Below are 20,145 nucleotides of genomic sequence, written 5' to 3'. Positions count from 1 at the left end.
ACCACTCCTCCCCAGGGCCTTCACACTCTTGACTGATTGGGTATCATGTGTCTCCAGTCCTGTGTGAGCCTCCCAGTGGTTGTTCTTCCACTGCCTGTGGTCCTTGCTCTGCCTTGTACACGTGCAGCTCAGTGGTCATTCAGGGCCTTCAGGAGAGTTCTGTGTAGATTTCTGGAGCTCTCATTCTATTGCTTCTTCCATTTTAGTATTCTGTCCTGCGAATTCTAACTGCCTCAGCCTTTCTGAACTTAGTGAGACTTTTGTACCAGGGCTGTCCCTTCCTGGGTAGTGTTGTGGAAGAAGTTTATAGACACATTAACATAGGACTGACCTTACATGTTCCTTCTTCTCAGACACCACAGTCTTGTACTCCATGGTGTCTAGTATCTGAAAGCTGTGGTTTCATGCATTTTGGTCATTTACCTGGTTTCTTATTATGGGAGAGAGGACAGGTCCCAGTTCATCATAGCTGAAGCAGATACTCATTGCAGATTCTGAAACATACCTGTCACCACTTCAGACATGGTGCCATAAGTAGAACCCGAAGAGCTTTAAAAAATGAAGATTATACCAGTTCAATAGAACAAAGATGAATCAATGGCAGACATCTGTCATCTAGGGTCAGAGGCAGTTCGGCACAGCCATGCTCATGTGTCAAGTATGGTGGCTCGCACACACACACACACACACACACACACAAAGTATGGTAGCACAGTCATACTACTATGTCAGTTGTATTGGGAAGCCAGAAGGTCTTGATCGGCCACAGCAGTTTCGGTGAACATGGCTGGAAACCAGACTGCTACACCAGGAAGAGTGAATACAGGACCGGGAGTGGCTCAGGTGGAGTACTTCCCTAGATGCAGTGGATCCTGGGTTTCATCCCCACCCCACTTATCCCCAAAGAGAGAGAGAACATAAACTGAGTAATTAGAGAATTTGGCTATAAAGGACCATGAAGTAGGCTTCTGTGAAATGGAGACCCGTTTCAAAAATTGTACAATTTTAGATCTGCCTCCCGCTTTATCTATTCTAAGCAGGGGTTAGTGTACCATGGCTCGCAGGCTACATCTGGCCCACTGCCCACTTTGGCACATAAACTTCCTTAATAACATAGTGGTGCTCTTTGGTTTACATATGTCTACAGTGGCTTTTCCTCAGCCATGGCAGACTCTGTAGTTGCAAAAGACACATGACCCAGAAAACCTTGAGTGTTTACTGTCTGCCCATTTACAGAAAACACTGGGTGACTGCTACCCTGCCTTTCCAGTCTCTTTCTTCAATTTGGGTAAATGATAAATTATAACTTGGTAATCTAAGGCTAATTTAAAAAACTAACAGAATAATCAAAGTAATACACATACATGTTTTAAAAATAAAAAATCAAGAGCCTTGATGGCTCTGTGGTGTACACCTGTAATCCCACAGATTTGGTAGGCTGAGGCAAGAGGATCACAAGTTCAAGGCCAGCTTTAGCAATTCAGCAAGACCCAGTCTCAAAAAATAAAAAGGAGGATAAAGGTTGTATGTTTTCTCGCATATGTAGAAGCTAGTGGAAAAAGGAAAAATGGGGAATATTTCTTGAAAATTGAAAGGAGATCAGTAGAGCACAGGAAAGAGACCTAGAGGAGAGGAGAGGAGAAAGGGGAAATACTGGGGAATGATGTTGGTCAAATCATATTGTTTTATTGTGTGCATGTACGACTGTGTGACATTAGACCCCATCGTTATGTACAACTGTAATGCACCAATAAAAATATGGAAACAATAAAAAAGGAGACTGGGGAGGTAGCTTAGTGATAAAGTACGCCTGGGTTCAATCCCCAGCACCAAAAAACAAAAGCCTCATGCTGAACATCCAGCCCCTGTCTCACTCTCACCCCACACTTGAAGCAACCACTTCTATTCCTTTGGGGACTCTGTTCCTGTAAATAATTCTATAATTCTTAATAATAAGCCAGTGCTACCACCTTATCAGTGTTAGAGATTGTTGACTTCCTGATCTGAATAAATGAGTTCTGATTTAACTCAGCCTACACTCCCTGGCTCCCCCTAGCATTCTCCCAATATAGCTGTTACTATGTATATTAATAAAGCTGGTTATGACTCAGTAAATGTTTGCTGCAGAACTAAGTAATATGCTGTGACTTTGTTTTTCATGGAATTTTTGATAGCAAGAAGACGAATATTATTAGTGACTATTCTTATTTTGTCATTGTTTTTACCTGCTATAGACGCACCATCACATCAGATTATTTGGTCATTTCCTTTTTTCCTGGAATAGTGCTCCTTCTTCCAGAACCTATTGCTCCGCTCTTCTCTGTGCCAGAAGCTCCTGGGTGTGGCTGTGTTGTCATCCTTAACCTGGGCTCGTGTTCTGTGGGTTTCTTGCTTTTTAAATCCTGCGTCTTCCTTTTCTTGGTATGTGTCCTCAATTCATTCCATGTATCTCCAAGGAACTTTCTTAAGAGTATGGTGGAGCTGAAAGCTTGAGTTCTCCTGTGTCTAAGTGGCATTCTACTTTCTTACTAAGTTGCTTGTTTAGGTAGGTGAAGAATCGTGTGCTGAAACATTTTCCCGTTTCAGAATTTGGAAACTCCTATTTTCCTTTAGTATCTGTGGTGTTGGAAAGCTTGATGCCATCCTGGTAGTTGTTACTTTGAATTTAACTCTCTTTTTTTCCTTTCTGGGAGCTTTCAGATGTTCTTATTCTACACAATCTGAAATTTTTACATTTTTTGCTTGCTATTATATTGTGATGCAGGACTTGAGTCTTTTGAGAGCTTTCAGAGTTGGTACCAAATTGATAATAATGCATGATATGGCTTCTTCAAGGAGTTTACCAGGAATCTAGAGATTTTCAAAATTTCTGCTAACTCAGACCCCGGAGATAGGAGAATAAAGATAGGGGTGAAGGTGAACTTCAAAAATCCTAGCTTCATGGCCTAAAACTCCTTGAAGACCATACAGTGTCACTGAGAACTCGTGTTTTACCTTGACTTAGTTATTTTGATTTTTCTCTTAGCATTTTTATTGATTTTAATAGACAAGTCCCCATGCCATGTATACAAGCTGAAGAGGCCTGGGATGAATGAAAATAACACAGATGGAGAGTTAGTGACTATAGTTTCAAATCCTGAGTCAATAGTAAAGGGGCAGCTTACATGATTTCTTTAAAATCAAGTCACCATGTCTATTGAAATAGTGAAATTAAATCTACAGCAATAGGTAGTTGTATGGACTTAGAAAGTCATCAGACTGTGTGCTGCTTTCAATTATCCTGCTAGACCGGTGGGCTCCTAGAAGTATTTGAGTGTGCCCTGCCCAGTATTGGGCCCCCAACATTAGCTGGCTGTTTGCCTCTCTTCTGCTTCTAGGTACGTAGGCTCCAGTTTACTTATAATAGTGTTGATTATGCAAAATGAGATCTGAGTTAATATAGAAATCATGGTATGGTGGTGTCTTTTTTACAGATCACTAAAGTGGTTCTCAGCAAAGGCTGGAGGTGTCTGGAATGTACTGTGTGTGAGGCCTGTGGGAAGGCGACTGACCCAGGAAGACTCCTGCTGTGTGATGACTGTGACATAAGTTACCATACCTACTGCCTGGACCCACCTTTGCAAACAGTTCCTAAAGGAGGCTGGAAGTGCAAATGGTATTCTAGCATTTGTGTTCCCTTGTCAATCTTTCAGGTGCAGAACTTTCTTGCATCATTTCAGTTTGAAAAATTAGCCATGTATGTTTATTATTATGTAGCACACATTAGCTATCCTAGATATTATCAGAAAATTTTTCACATGTGTTTTAAATGATTTCCCCTTATTTTGTCCATGTGTAGCTTCCTGAGTGAAGTGACTAAATATGTAAATAAAATGGGAACTTTTGGGGGGATTTGGATTTCAGGTGTGTTTGGTGCAGACACTGTGGAGCTACATCTGCAGGTCTGAGATGTGAATGGCAGAACAATTACACACAGTGTGCCCCCTGTGCCAGCTTGTCTTCCTGCCCAGTCTGCTATCGAAACTACAGAGAAGAAGACCTTATTCTGCAGTGCAGACAATGTGATAGGTACTGTTCTTCAGTGTAATCAAAGGAACTGAGAAAATAACTTTTCCTTTGATCACTTATTTAAGGGACAAAACTTTCTGCTTTCCAAATTTTTAATCAGCTAGGAGCTTACAGAAGTGATTTTCTGTTTTAAATTCTTGATTCTGAAGATTTTTAACGGGAACCTTTTTGAAGGTTTATGAATCCTGTAGAATTAAATACAGAATTATGTGCATTTTCTTATGGAGGGTTTCTGATTCTCTTACTAAATTCTATAAATGGTCTCACAGTTCTGTTTTTTAAAACTATTTTTACTTAATGCTCTAGGTAATAAATAGCTAGATATTAGATAAATATTCTTTTTCTTCATAAGTAGTATGTGTGTGTAGCTTCCAAGAATATTTTCTTTGGTATAGTATTGTGCCCTGTTTGCAGTTAAGCATTGTACACAAAATATCAGTAACAGTATTATTGCGTTAGAACTCTGCCTACAAACTGTGTCCAAGTCTAGACAATTCCTTGCCTTATTTCCCAATTATGGTTGCACATGACTTTATGTATAGAGTTATAGCTACTTCAAGTCAGATGTATCCTATAGAGTACACATGTACCATACCATTGAATTCTTTTAAATCCCTTTGTGCTTACCCTGACTAGCTTCATTGCTGTCTTTAATAATTCAGTATATGAAAGAAAAAACAAAAAAAATTCAGAATATGATCAGAAAATGTTATCATACCCTTGTTAGATAATGCACAGCTGTTTCCTCCCTAGTACATGATCTCTTATCTTTTCTGCATCATGAAATTTCTTATGGGTCAATAGTTATATGGGATAGATAGTAGGAGCATGTAAGGCTTAGGGCTTTTAAATTTGAAGACTATCAATCAACTCCTTGTAGTTTTTAAAAGGAAATGGCTCTTAATGTTCAATTCCTTTTAAATGTATTAATATGGTTTTTTTAGATGGATGCACGCAGTTTGTCAAAACTTAAATACTGAGGAGGAAGTGGAAAATGTAGCAGACATTGGTTTTGATTGTAGCATGTGCAGACCCTATATGCCTGCGTCAAATGGTAAGAGAACAATTTAAAGTAAGAGTCCATGCTGTCCTGCAGCTCACTTACACATTGCTGTCCAAGATGAATTGTGAACCTATTATTTGGACAAGTATTTTATGGAAAATGTTATTTTGTGTATTAAATTAATTCTTATTATCCCAATTGATTTACTGAAACAGTGTGCAGAAAGGGAGAAAACGAAGCATACATACACCTACCTGTAGGATACAGCTCTGCGTACGGGGAGCATGCTCTTTTGGCAGAGCCAGCAGCATGGAGCAGTCCAGTGTACTGCTCCTTTCTCTGCCCCTTTCCCAGACACATACTGTCTTCTTCACCATTCCTCCTTGCTGCGTTCAGTTCCTGTTATTTTAAAGTGCTGTTAGCACTCTGTAGTATCCAAGCATTTATTTCAGTAAAATGAGTATAGAAGCTGAATTTTTAATCGCACGTCTTTAAATACACTTTTTTTCTGGAAAAAAAAATTACCTGAATTCTTTTTCATTTCAGTGCCTTCCTCAGACTGCTGCGAATCTGCACTGGTAGCACAAATTGTCACAAAAGTAAAAGAGCTAGGTAAAATTTGAAATGCTTTATTTGTTCTTTAGAAAAAGCTCATACATGCTTTATTTTTATATAATTAACTGGCTTTCCGCATACTTTATCAAACCTGCCTTAGTCATACTAGTGTTCATTGTAAATTTCCTGATGTTGTTAATTTCTGTAATTGACATATAAAATGTTCATCTTATCTAGTTTTACTGGGGGTAGTATTCCAATAAATTTCACCAAATTGGCAATGAAAATAACAATACTTAGAGTAGCTATTAATGCCTGGCTTGCTTTGGCTTTATCAATATATTACGGTGCTTAGTTATCATTGAGCAAAGAAGGCCTAATTAGCAAACAGACTCCATTTGAGTTAATTCAGTGTTGTATTGTTCTTGTTTTTCCACAGTAGCCTAGAATAGTGATTCATATATTATTATTAAACAGTTATTCTTGTGTTTTATATACTGTGGTGCAAAGATATTTGGGTGGTATAGGAATTATTCTAATGAACAGTGGTTTTGTACATTTAAAAGTGGAACCTGCAGGATTTGTACACATTGACTCCCTTTCCCTGAAAGTGAGCATATCAATGGTTTGGTTTCCCAATGGGCTTCTAGAGTGTTCTTGATGCCTGATGTGCGTTGCCTCCTTTCTTTGGTCTTTTCTAAGAAGAGGCTGATGGTCCAGCAGCTGGCATACTGCTTGCAGCCTCAGGGCATTTCTTCTAAGTCCTATGTGACATGTTCACACAGAGATGCCAGATTGAAAACAAACTTGGAGACAGCCCTTCTACCTGTCAGCCAGGAAGATTTGGCCAGTTGTTCCTAGTTTTAATTATTTATGCATTTCATAGTTACTTGCTGTATGAAACTATTGTTGCATTCCTTTCATGCATATTTTGGAATAATTTATCAGTCAAATCTAAAATTGAAAGTTTAAATTTGTATTCTTGGGATTCTGTGATTTCAGATCCACCTAAGACCTACACCCAGGATGGTGTGTGTTTGACTGAATCAGGGATGACTCAGTTACAGAGCCTCACAGTTACAGTTCCAAGAAGAAAACGGTCAAAACCAAAATTGAAATTGAAGATTATAAATCAGAATAGTGTGGCTGTTCTTCAGACCCCTCCAGACATCCAGTCAGAGCATTCAAGGGATGGTGAAATGGATGAGAGTCGAGGTAATACTGAGTTACTTTTCTTGGAATACATGCACAGAATTAGTGCATAAAATTACTTGGGAAACACACGTGATTTATAAGGGTAAATCACACTGCCTTTTCTAAATGCCTCTTGCTTTCTTGTATCCATCTAGAACACACTTACTTATAGAAATTTCTAGGAACACTGCATCTGTGCCAGTTACAGAGTCAGAGAACTTGACCTCAAATCCACTAGGTACCAGCATAAGCTGCTTCAGATCCTGTAAACCTGGATGCTGTGCTTAGGTTAAGGTAGAATTTGATCTGTACATTCTATAAATGGAAAAATTGTTACGAATATTACTTCAGTTATACATTTGTATTCACAGGTACTCACAAATCATTGATTCATAAAGCATAGATATCTTAAGATTTTCCATAGCTGAATTCTTTTAAGATAACCCAAAATTTTTACTAGTAATATTAAATTCAGTATGAGTCATGTTTTGGCTTATCTCCAGAGAAGGTCACTATGAGATTTTTTATTTTTAGGGTTGTTTTAGTCAGTTTTTTTTTTTTTTTTCCTGCTGTGTCCAAAGACATGTCAAGCACAATTTTAGAGGAGGAAAAGTTTATTTGGAGGCTCATGGTTTCAGTAGTCTCAGTCTATGCACAGTCTGCTCCATTTCTTGGGACTTGAGGTAAGGCAGAATATCATGGTGGAAGAGTATGGTGGAGGTCCATGGCTCACATGTTGATCAGAAAGCAGAAAGAGAATCACTTGCCAGATACAAAATAGATATCCCCAAAGGCATGTCCCCAATGCCCACCTCCTCTAGCCATACCCTACCTGCCTTCGGTTACCACTCAGTTAATTCCTCTGAGGGCATTAATTCACCGATTGGGTTAATCCAAAGCTCTCATAACCCCAGTCATTTTACCTCAATGTTTTTGCATTGTCTCATCCGTGAATTTTTGTGGGAGACACCTCATATCTAAACTATAATAAAGGTAATTGTTTCTTTTCAGCTGATTTAAAAATAATTAGTTTTGTTTCATTATTGAATGTATAGTACAAGCCAGATGTTGAAAGTTATGTCATTGAACAAAGTAGATAAAATCCTCTGCTTATGGAGCTTACATTTTAGTGTTATGGAAAAGGACTACTGAAATAAAAAACCCTCATAACATTAAATGAGTTATTTGTAATGCATTTGGTAAATATTAAGGGAAAAGTTAGCGGTTAAACAAATTGAAAGTGTAGACAATGGTGTCATGGGGTCAGATGAACTGAAAGTGATACTTAAGCACAGACTCTAAGGGGGTGAGTGTGTAAACCTCTTGATAACCTGAGGGCTGAGCATCCCAGACAATAACAAAGGCAGGCCAAAGGCCCTGGGAAAAAGTGTGCCGAGCATTTTTGAGGAATGCTGTGAAGACTACCATGTCTGCAGAGTGAACTAAGTGGACAGTCGGATGCAATAAGAGCAGAGATGTTGGTGAGGATGGTCCCTCTGGAGATCATGCAGGACAGATGGGTGAAGGAGTCTGCATTCATCAGAGTGGAATAGGGGTGGGGTAGTCATTGAGTTTCTGAAGTACAAGGGCATGATCTCACTTGAAGAAAATCTGTCTGCTGTGATGTGAATAGACGGTCAGGTTTTAGAGGTGCAGTAGCTAGATCATACAGGAGGCTGCACTCATTGTCCAGGTGAAGAGCAGCCATCACCTGCAAAGGAATCAGCTTTTTTTCCTAATTATTTACCATCTGATCCTCACATTTCTGTAGTAGTAGTGTTTTGGGGGGAGGTTTTTATTGCTTATGTGAAAGTGATTTTCAAATACTGTGAAACAGAATATAATTATAAAGTATATCAAAACTTTTGGGTTGTGTAGCAGTAGTAGTAGTAGTAGTAGTCGTCGTCGTCCATGTGTCTAGGAGGACACTGAGAAATTTCAGTTTCCAAAGACATTAAAATCTGTCTGAAAAAGGGTTACATCCATAGTCACTTAAGTTTGGGAAGTGCTGCATTTTATGTAATATGAAAGGTTTCTTGATAGCACATATTATTTTCCAACTTATGAGATTATAGAACCTTTTAAAAATAAAAGAACAAAAACCCTTAGAAAGTTTTCTATGTGGCTGCCATTGTGTAGAGAAATACTATGAGAAATGCATGGTATATTTCATTTTTATATTCTCTTAATGACCCTTGTCAGGATAACAGAAAATCAGTTGAAAAATGACCCTTGCCTTTTTTCTATTCATGTGGTGAGATAGTCATCTTTAATTTTATTTACTGAATCTGTCTTTAGTTTCACTGAATTTGAAAGAACATGATTGTTGTTTAATATGTTGGATGTGGCAGATGTTAATAAAGACAATGTTACAGTTGAAAGGATTGATTAAGCAATATTTTCCCGACTATTCCTTATGCTCATTTGTATCTCAGGATCTCAAAACCTTTGTGAAAGGAGAGGTGTCTTCCTTAGGGATGAGATTAATGATTGTTGTTAACTAAATAAAAATCCTTTTTTAAAATTTAGCATGCCCACACTTTGCTATCCTGAGAAAACATGTATGTATATGTGTACACACATGCTTAAAATGAGTTTTGTGGTTTTTAGGTATGCTTAAACTGGAAAAAACAAATCAAAGAGTATATGCTGTTTATTAAATCAAATATTTGTTGCATTTTAGACAGTTGAGCTAACATGTTGACTATTTTTTTCCAATTAATTTTATGTATTTTTAGTACTGGGCATGCTTGAACTCAGGCATTCTTTGCACTTTCTCTTTGTTTATTTAACTTCTTTTTTTTTAAAGATTCTACATATAAGTGAGATCAAAGAGTATTGTTCTATGCCTAGCTCATTTCACTTAGCATTATGTCCTCTGGGTTCATCTGTGTTGCAAATGGCATTATTCTTCTTTTTAAAATCTGAACAGTGATCCGTTGTATCTATTCAAATGTACATATGTGTATTTATATATACATCTGTATGTGTTGATGTGCATTTTACAATTTATATGTTCATCTGTCTTTGGACACAGAGGTTCTTTCCATATCTTGGCTATTTTGAATAATACTGCCATGAACTGAGGAATGCAGATATTCCTGTGAGGTGCTGATTTCATTTTGGTGTGGGGGTTATATATCCAAAGGAGGGGTTGCTGAGTCTTGTAGTAGTTGTATTTTTCTTTATTTTTGAGAAACCTCTTTACTATTGTTTTCCACTACAGTTTCCCACCAGCAGCGTATAAGGGTTCCCTTTTTTCCATATCTTCATATTCAAGTTATTTTTCATCATTTGGTTAAAAGCTCTTCTAACAGATATGAAATGACATGTCACTTTGATTTTAATTTGCATTTTCCTGTTGTTTGATGATATGGAGCACCAGTTATATACTTTTGCCTCATTCTAGTCTTTGGAAAAATCTATTCAGGTCCTTTGCCCATTTTTAAATTTTTTATTAGAGTAAGCTCTAAATCATAGTAGTTGGGTTCATCCTGATATACTCATACGTGCATAGAAATCAATTTCAATTCATGATTCCCTCCTTCCTTTTCCTATTTTTAATTGTATTTGTTGCTTTGTTTTTATTTTTTGCTCTTGGGTTGTGTGATTTTTTCCCCCCATATATTAGCCCTTTATCTGATAAGATTTATGGTTTGCACATATTTTCCCCAAACCCATGCACTGCCTTCCATTATGCTAATTATTCCTTTTGCCATGCTGGAACTTTTCGTGTAACAAAGTTCTACTAGTTTATTTTTGCTTTTTTTTTTTTTTTAAACACTTTATTTTTTTTTTTTTTAGAGAGAGTGAGAGAGGAGAGAGAGAGAGAGAGAGAGAATTTTTAATATTTATTTTTTAGTTCTCGGCGGACACAACATCTTTGTTGGTATGTGGTGCTGAGGATCGAACCCGGGCCGCACGCATGCCAGGCGAGCGCGCTACCGCTTGAGCCACATCCCCAGCCCTATTTTTGCTTTTGATCCCTCTGATTTCAGTGAGTATCCAGAAAGTCATCGCCAAGGAACTTTCCCCATTTACTTCTAGGATCTTTATGGTTCCAGGTTGTACATTTAGAACTTTAATAATTTTTAGTTGATTTTTGGGTGTGGTATGTAAATAAGCATCACATTTTATTCTTTGCTTATGAATATGTAGTTGTACCAGGACAGTTTTTTATTGAAGAGATTACCTTTTTCCCCTATTTTGTCTTTTGGTAAGTTTGTTAAAAAGGATTTGATTATATTTTTGGGCTTATTTCTGGGTTTTCTGTTTCTGTTCCTGTAGTTTCTCTGGTTTTATGTTAATACTATACCATTTGATTACCAGAACTTTGAAATATAATTCGAAAGTCGGTAGTGTGATGCTTCCACTTGTTTTGTCTCCTGGAATTTTTGTGATTCTGTCCAAACTTTAGAATCATTTTTTCCATTTTTGTGAATACTGCCATTGAAATTTTGATAGACATTATGGGAATCTGCATATTTCCTTGGGTGGTACACAGATTTTAACAGTATTCTTCCATTCCACAAACATCTTCTATTTCTTACACCATTATCTCCTAATTTTTGTGTACAGATCTTCAACTTTTAAAAAAAAATTTAAGTTATTGATAGACCTTTATTTATCTATCTATCTATCTATTTATTTATTTATTTATTTATTTATTTATTTATTTTATATGGTGCTGAGAATCAAACCCAGTGCCTCACACATGTCAGGCAAGTGCGCTACTGCTGAGCCCCAGCCCCAGCCCAGATCTTCAATGGAATTTTTTTTTTTTTTTGGTGGTGGGTGGTGCTGAGGTTTTAACCCATGGCTTTGTGCATGTAAGGCAAGCATTCTGCCTACTGAGCTATATCTGTAGCCCTGGAATTGTTTTCTTTATTTCTTTTTTGGATAAAGCATTATTGGTATAAAGAGACGAAACTGATTTTCATATGTTGGTTTCATATTCTGTTGTTTAACCAAAATCACTTATTCTAATAATTTTCCTGGGAGTCTTTAGGGTTTTCCTCATATGGGATCATGCCATCTGTAAATAGATATAATTTTATTACTTTTCTGACTGTATGCATTTTGTTTTTCTTGTCACATTTCTTTTATTAGTCCTTCCTAGTAGTATGTTTTATAGAAGTAGGTGAGAGAGGGCATCCTTGCTGTGTATCAGATATTTGAGAAAAGCTTTCAGTTTTTTTCCCACTGGAGGCTTGTTTTTGAATAGGTAATATCTGTACATGATATTAAAGAATGCCCCCCCCAAAAAAAAATACACAGGTTCCAAAGAGTAAATGATGAAAACTTCCCAACCATCCTGTCTAAAGAGAACCGCTGTTTTCTTATAATATTCCAGAGGTTTGTTTTCTCTGGAATATTATTTATTCATGTACAAACCTGTATTTATGGGAGAGTTTCTCATATATGGGCAATATGGTACTTTCCTGCATTGTTGTCTGTGGAGCCGGAAGGCCCAAGTGAAGGTGCTGGTTAGGAGGATTACCAACTTCCATGATGGTGGTCATGCTAAATGGTACTGCAAATCCCACTATGTGCTATTTATCTCGCATGTGTGCTTCCTGTGTCACTGGGGGAGAGGGTCTCGCTTGTAAAGTGCTATCTTAATTTCACTGCTCCTGTGCACTCTCTTTGGAGTGAATGCATCCAGTGTTGTTTTAGACCACGAAGCATCAGACATGATTGGTTTTTGGCATTCTCTCCTTACTGTTGTCCTGGGGACTGTCTTTGTTCCTATGCTGCATCACGTGTTTTCTGTGGCTTCGGATATTCCTTTCTCTTGTTCCTTGCCCTCATTTTGGTAGAGTATATCTTCTATTGTTTACCGAGAGAGAGTGAATGTAAGGAATGCATATTTGAGGAATTATACATTTCTGAAAATGTATTTATTTTACCTTCTTTCCTCCTTGATCTTTTCTAGGTTGGAAACACATTTTCTTTTAGCATTTGGAAGTCTTTATTCTGTTGCCTTTATATAAGGAGAACTCGATTCTCTGTGACCTGTGACCTGTTTTCTCTGGAAGCTGTTGGAATTTCAGGAAATTCTTGGTCTCAATGTTCTGTGATTTCACACACACACACACACTCTCTCTCTCTCTCTCTCTCCCCCTCCCTCCCTCCCTCCCTCCCTCCCTCCACTTTCCTCTACTTGGGTATTTTTGTGTGCTCTCTCAGGCACTGATGGTGTCTTTCAGTCTGCTGCCTTGTGCTTGTCAGTGTTGGAAACGCTTGATGTGTCGTATGTATGATTTCTCCCTGCATCGTCCTCTCCTCTCATTCCCAGAGTTGGTATTTAGACATGAAACCTACTCATCTGGTTTCTCTGTTTTTCATTCTTGCCCCTCTACTGGATCTTTGTTTTGGTTTTGGTTATCATGTATGAATTTCCACAAGCTAGCTTTCTTCCGTTTGCTGTGATTGGTATGGAACTCAGGGTCCCCAGCATATTCTAGGCAAAGTGCTAATAAACAGTATCAAATTGTCCTCAAATAACAAACTTGTTATGTGTAATATTTAGTGAGGAAAAGAAATAAAAGTTCTTTGATAAACTTTTTTCTTTTAGCACAATGTAAAGCATGTACAGAATTGAAAAAGTTTGATTACCATATTGTGAAAATTGCATTTCTGAAACGTGAATTTTTATGTATATTACTGGATTTTAGTTACTTTGGCCAGTGAAATATTTATTAACACATATTATGTACCATGCTAAAGATACAGCTGGTATAGAAAAGTCTTAGTACCTATTTTCATGGAGAATGTTGCCTTTCAGGGCCACAGACTTTAGAAAATCAGTGAAAATGAAGTATAACATCAGTGCATAGCATCATGGATCCGTGGGACATAGCCTTCTCTAGATATCAGGAATTCTTTAATACAATGATGGTTAGAATAAATCTTGAAAGAAGAATCAAAGAAAGCAGTGATTGAGAGAAGTGGAAAGAAGCTTGATAAATTTGAGGACTGAACATGGTTTACCATAGTAGGAATATGATGAAACTGGCGAGTTTACAGGAGACTGTTACAATGAACTTCAAAATTTTCACTTTATTTTGAGGGTGTTGGGAAGACGTGAAAGGATTTGAAACAGAAAATTGATACATATTTATATAAAGACCATTTATGCTGCAATTTAAAGAATTGATTGGATAGTTGTAAGCATTGGGCCGGGAATAAGAGAGGAGGGTATTGTAGTAAATTATCTGCTAGATTGAACAAAGATGGTGGTAGGGAGAAATAAACTGCTTTTGAGACAGACTGAGAAGTCTTGATTGTGGGAGAAGAGAGATTAGGGATTGTCGAGACTTCTTCCAGGTTCCTTCTTCCTTGGGTTGCTTTTGTCTTTTAATGGTGATGGGTGACACAGGGAAGGGAGGGCTCATCTTAGAATCTGTATGCATGTTTTCAGTGATCAAGCAGCACCCAGCTGTAGCTGTAGTTGGAGCTCTGAGGAGAGCTCTGGGTTAGAGAGAGCCTTGGGGTCTGGGACCTGGAGACATAATTAAAGGCTAGTGAGTGGTTTATAAAGTGCAAATTGGTTAATAATTGTCTTTTTTTTTTTTTTTTTGAGAGAGAGAGAGAGAGAGAGAGAGAGAGAGAGAATTTTTTTTTAATATTTATTTTTTAGTTCTCGGCGGACACAACATCTTTGTTGGTATGTGGTGCTGAGGATCGAACCCGGGCCGCACGCTTGGGAGGCGAGCGCGCTACCGCTTGAGCCACATCCCCAGCCCAATAATTGTCTTTTGAGCTTGCTCTCTGGGTCTAGTTTTATTTGCCAAGAGCATTGTGCAAACATTTCTACCACCAGTTGGGGCCTCTTGGACTTCTTTCTCTACTTTTCCTGTCTTCTGGGGTACTTGACTAGAATGGCTTGGTGGCCTCTTTGCTTTGCATTTCCCTTTAGCTAGGGATCGTGTGTTTGATAAATTTTTCCAGTTTCATCCATAGATTTACTTCTTTTCCAGAAGGAGAACTTATGGATTGTGATGGAAAATCAGAATCTAGTCCTGAGCGAGAGGCTGTGGATGACGAAGCAAAGGGAGTAGAAGGAACAGATGGTGTCAAAAAGAGAAAAAGGAAGCCATATAGACCAGGTAAAGTTCTAATGTAATCAAAACTGGCTACTTTAAGAGGATATTGAGAACCTCAGTTATAACTGAATATCAGGATGAGGCATAGCATCTTAACCACTGTCTAAAACTTGTGTTTATAGATACAGAATTGATTTCTTGAGTGTGCTTTGTAGATGACAAATTCTTTAGGCTGAGTGTCTATGTAACAAATTATTATTATTGCCTTACTCTAAATTTAATTCTTTTAAAAAATGCTTTACTGGATTGCTTTTTACTTATAGTTACTGTCTCGGACCAGTTATGTGTTTCTGCTGATGAGTACATTTGTCTTACTTTTCAGCATTCACTTTCTAATATTTTTACTTTTTAAAAACTTATGTCAGCATTTATGCAGGAGTGCCAGTAAGCACAGTATGAGTGTGAACAAGAAAGGTTCTTATTCTTCCTAGTATTTATAGTCCCCTTAATATATAACAGACTGAGAACTTCCTTATTTTCTGTCTTTCTTAGGGGCAGAGGGGAAAACCGCCTTGCTTGTCAGATTTTATTTACCTTACTGAAAAAAAATTATGGGAATACCACAATACAGAAATTGTAGGCCGTATTTTAACATCATTTATTAATGTCTGTTTATCAGTAAATGAGGTATTAAATTGAATCAGTACAATATTTATTCTTCCGATGGCTTATATTTTATTAAAATATAATGGACCACATCCATTATAAGGACTGGGGATCAGTTTCCTTCAGGTCATCGTCATGGTGTGCTCCGTTTTGTTCTAATCATTGGGCCTACAAGTGCTCTTAGTCAAGTCAGACATTGCAGATTCTCTCTGGAACTTGGATGTTTCATTTTGTGGTTCACAGGAAGTTGTCCCTTTAATTGAGGGGCCATGAGGTCACACAGTATATCGCCTGATGACTTTATCATTTCGCCAAAGCTGATAATGTTGACTGGGACAGCACTTCATTCTGACTTAGTTTGCATGCACTTAGGACATGTATATGAGGACATGCTGTACATTATCCATATTTTACCAGTGAGGGAACTGGGGCACTGAAAAATTAAATAAACTGCCCGAATTTAGTTATTGAATAGAATTATGTAGCCTGACTCCAGATTCTGAACTTTTTAACGACAGCATTCTGTGTATCATGTCCGAAGGTCCTCTTAGTAAGGAAGAGCTAGACATGGTCCCCTGAAGCATTCTTCACTAGTGAGTGTGTCATCTGTCATCTAGTTATGATTATTATGTTTATCATGATTAGCCTCAGTGTACAGATATTGTGGGGTGTGAGCTGATCACACTTTTATGAGCACAATCCATGATTCAGGACCTGCTTGGCCTTGTCTGGAGGAGGACCTGCATACAATACAAGTCTTTCTCTACTCTAGCAGAGTTGGATTCTTGTTTGATTAGTGATAGCAATGGCTTTGACTTTTAGTTTTTACTTATTTCCATCCTTTTCTATTTTATATAAAAATGAGTTTGTTGATTTAGATTAGACCAGACTAAATTTTGGAAAATGCCTTAGTGTTAAACACAGACATTTCATACTACTTACTGTAGAACTATAGGGAGAAGTTGATTGTTTATCTGCTTACCCAATTTCTTTTTTGGATAGGCATTGGTGGATTCATGGTACGGCAAAGAAGTCGAACTGGGCAAGGAAAAACCAAAAGATCCGTGATCAGAAAAGATTCCTCAGGCTCTATTTCTGAGCAGTTACCTAGCAGAGATGATGGTATGGTACTGATTTTGTTTGATATAACCCCCTAAGTCTTGGTATTTCTATTAGAACCATTTTAAATAATGCTACCATCATGATCTTATTGCCTTTTACTGATCAAAGGATTTGAGTGCCTGTAGATTTCAGACTTAGTATATAGTAGTCAAGTTTGATAAGGAAATGGTTTAAATTCAATAAACTTTATTCCTTTGAGTAATTTTTTTTAACCCTCTTTTTCTTTTGGTGCTGGGGATTAAACCCAGGGCTTTATGCTCGCTATGTATACATATTACCCTGAGCTACCAGTCCCTTGTAAATTTTTTTAAAGCACCCCTCCCCATATTAAATATATTTCCTGTATTAAATATAAACTGCAGGCACTGAGAATCAGTTGGTTAAACTGATCTGGTAACCTCAGCAGAGGCCTTCCTTTGCCTGCCTGCCTTATGTACTTTGCATAAAACTTGAAACTTGTAGGCTATTTAATAGAAAATGATGGAGGTACCCCAACAACTCTTAACCGACTTGTAGTATTTTATAAACCCATCTTTTCAGTGAACATTCTGTCATCCTTACTCAGCATTTCAGAGATAGCTAAATCATTGCTTAAGCCACAACTTTGTCAGTTAGGAGTACACTGCTGTTTTCTCACTCTGTGAAGTGGTTCTGATGCAGACATCATTATCTGCATGCTATGGTATGTATGACTGCATGTTTTTAAATGTTCAATGTATGATGCAAGAATACTGGAGGAGATTTCAGCATGTCCTCTAGTGCTTGGAACTCAGGTGAATTAATATACTGCCCATTTTCAGGAGGCTCTGTGATGGTTTTCAGTAAATTTCCAATACGACTTTACATGGCTTTAATAAGCTCTGATTAAGGAAGCCGGTGTGTTCGTTAAAACTTCTTAGTTTTCCATGTCTTCTGTACTCCAGAAATTTCTTAAGATTCGCATTTTTAGTTATGTATTTTCAACTGTATCTAATAAAAACTTACAAATTGAGTTTTTTGATTTTATATATGCAATTTTTTCTGAATTGCCTTTTTGATATTTTAGTACTTGAGTTTCTTTTTAAAGCTTCTACTTTATGTGTCTTTTAATCCTTCATGTAATTATCTGTTTTAAAATATAAAATTTCTGAAGCCTTTACATGTCTGATTCTATTCTTTATATCTGTTGTCTCTATTAGTGTCTCATTTCATTGTAGAGATAGATATATATGCTTAATTACTTCCTGTAAACTTTGGGGCATTCTCTGAACTCTTTTAAGAAAATTGAGGGTGTGCTCTTCCAGACATTTGCCTTTGTTACTTGCGGGAACATGGGGTTACATTATTATTACTTCAGGGCCACTTTAAGCTACATGCTTAGTTTGAAGTATTTCTGTTCAATCACGTTTTATAAATTGAGGAGTTTTACACATTGGGGCTATATTGAGTTTGTGAACTATCAGGGAAGAGTTTTATTTTTTGCCTTTGGGCTGAGCACCAAATTCTGTGACACAATGACAAGTAGTTTTCTTTGCTGTTGGTATTGGGGCACTGGAGGTGGGTGGTGGTTTGGGTGGGCAGGCTGTATTTCTTGTTTGATATGCCCTGTGTCGGCCAACTTTCTATTACTGTGACAAAATACCTGAAAAAATCAATCAAAAGGAGGACGGGATTTATTTTGGTTCAGAGTTTTGGAGATTTCAGCCCATGGTTAGCTGGTCCTGTTGATTTGAGTCCAGGATGAGGAGGCATATTGTGGCAGGGACATGTGGCAAAGGATGCTGCACACCTCCTGGCAGTGGGGAGAGAGAAAATCCAGAGGCTTCACTTCTCAGTGGTTCCACCACCTCCTGAGCACTCCAGGGCTGGTGATCAGGCTTTGTACACAGGCATTTGAGAGACATGCAAGATCCAAATAGTTAGGCCCCGATAATGGAGTCTGTCACCATTCCACTTCTCTCAAGGCAACCCCAGTTACTCTTTTTACCTTGGAGAGCACCCTTAACCTTCATCTTCTAGTCTGCATTTCTGCTCTGAAAATCGGAGTTCTAGGTCACTGGATTTTAGCATTCAGAGTTTTACTTCTTTGCTTGCTTCTGTGGCTCCTTCTTTTACCTTAACTTGTAGTCGGTATACATGTTAAAAGGTCATTTCTGAAAGAAATGTTAGTTATTTTCAGAAGAGTCAGTCTGTAGTCAGCCACAGAAGCGCCCATGTTGGCTTTCAGAAGAGATGCCCCACGTGCCCTGCCCTTAGTTGTGCCTGTCATTTGTGTGCTCATCTCTCTGCCCTGTGTGCTTCACTTGTTTCTCTGATGATTTCACAGTCCAGTGTTTTTTCTGTTGCTATTTTCAGAATTTAAGAATGAATGTTCATTGCATGAACATATTCGTTATCTATGAGCATATTTATAGATAGTAATGTTTTCACAATGTAAACCCCATTTACAGTGAATTTCTGAACTTGGAATTGGTGAATTAAAGAATACACATTTTTAAAAAGATTTCTGTTGCCGGTTTCCATTATATTTTACAAAAAAAAATGTTATACCTATTCACTTTCCTTTAGGGGAGTATATGAGAAGCTTTTCCCCACATATTCATGAGCATTTCATTTTTTTTTTTAAATCTGTACCAAAATGTTGTATTAAAAAACCAAAAGTTCTTTGCCAGGAAATGGTGGTAATTAAGCAAGAATAGGAAACATAGTAGTACTAAATAGACATGAAATGGAAATGGAATTTTTATTTATTTATTTATTTTATTTATTTTATTATTTTTTTAAAGAGTGAGAGAGAGGAGAGAGAGAGAGAGAGAATTTTTTTTTAATATTTATTTTTTAGTTCTCGGCAGACACAACATCTTTGTTGGTATGTGGTGTTGAGGATCGAACCCGGGTCGCACGCATGCCAGGCGAGCGCGCTACCGCTTGAGCCACATCCCCAGCCCCGAAATGGAATTTTTATATGCTTAAAACTTACTAATAAACTTGCTTTGAGATCTTTTTGTGTCACAAAAGCTTGTTCATTTACGTGGAACTGTATATGTTGGTCAGCTGTTGAATTGTCTGAAATTTAAATGCACATAAGTGTGACTCTTATTTCAGGCTGGAGTGAGCAGTTACCAGACGCCCTACTTGATGAATCTGTTTCTGTTGCTGAAAGCACTGAAAAATAAAGAAGAGATACCGAAAAAGGAAAAATAAGCTTGAAGAAACATTCCCTGCCTACTTACAAGTAATATATTGCTTTACATTATATTATACAGCATTAGTTGAGGAAGCGTATTGAGCTTTTAAAAATAGACTTGTGGTTTTTGCTAGTGTTCTACTTTTTTTAATTTAATCATTACAAATGTCTTTCCAGGCCCCATAAGAATTAACATTTGCCCCCGACCCCCCGCCTTTTTTTTTTTTTTTTCACTTTGGTACTTCACATAAATTTTTTTTTTCATCCCACCTGTTCACTTCTGAGCATTCTGTAAGCCATAATAAGTCACTTTGGAATGGGGA

At 37.5% G+C, this 20,145-nt stretch overlaps 1 protein-coding gene across 1 annotated transcript in view; it reads left to right on the top strand.

Moving 5' to 3' along the window:
• The window catches only part of KMT2C (lysine methyltransferase 2C), a 270,015-nt gene that overhangs the window by 190,857 nt on the left and 59,013 nt on the right, over window positions 1–20,145 (top strand). The window contains 9 exon segments of the mRNA XM_081287862.1: window positions 3,474–3,655; window positions 3,904–4,068; window positions 5,013–5,122; window positions 5,618–5,683; window positions 6,629–6,841; window positions 14,803–14,931; window positions 16,537–16,656; window positions 19,741–19,806; window positions 19,809–19,870. Of these exon segments, the coding sequence (XP_081143988.1) occupies window positions 3,474–3,655; window positions 3,904–4,068; window positions 5,013–5,122; window positions 5,618–5,683; window positions 6,629–6,841; window positions 14,803–14,931; window positions 16,537–16,656; window positions 19,741–19,806; window positions 19,809–19,870 (1,113 nt within the window).

This window comes from Spermophilus citellus (assembly GCF_964194105.1).
Source record: "Spermophilus citellus genome assembly, chromosome: 3".
In the NCBI taxonomy this organism is placed as follows: domain Eukaryota; kingdom Metazoa; phylum Chordata; class Mammalia; order Rodentia; family Sciuridae; genus Spermophilus; species Spermophilus citellus.
Note: the sequence above shows the minus strand (reverse complement) of the source record. Positions and strands in the feature narration are given on the sequence as shown.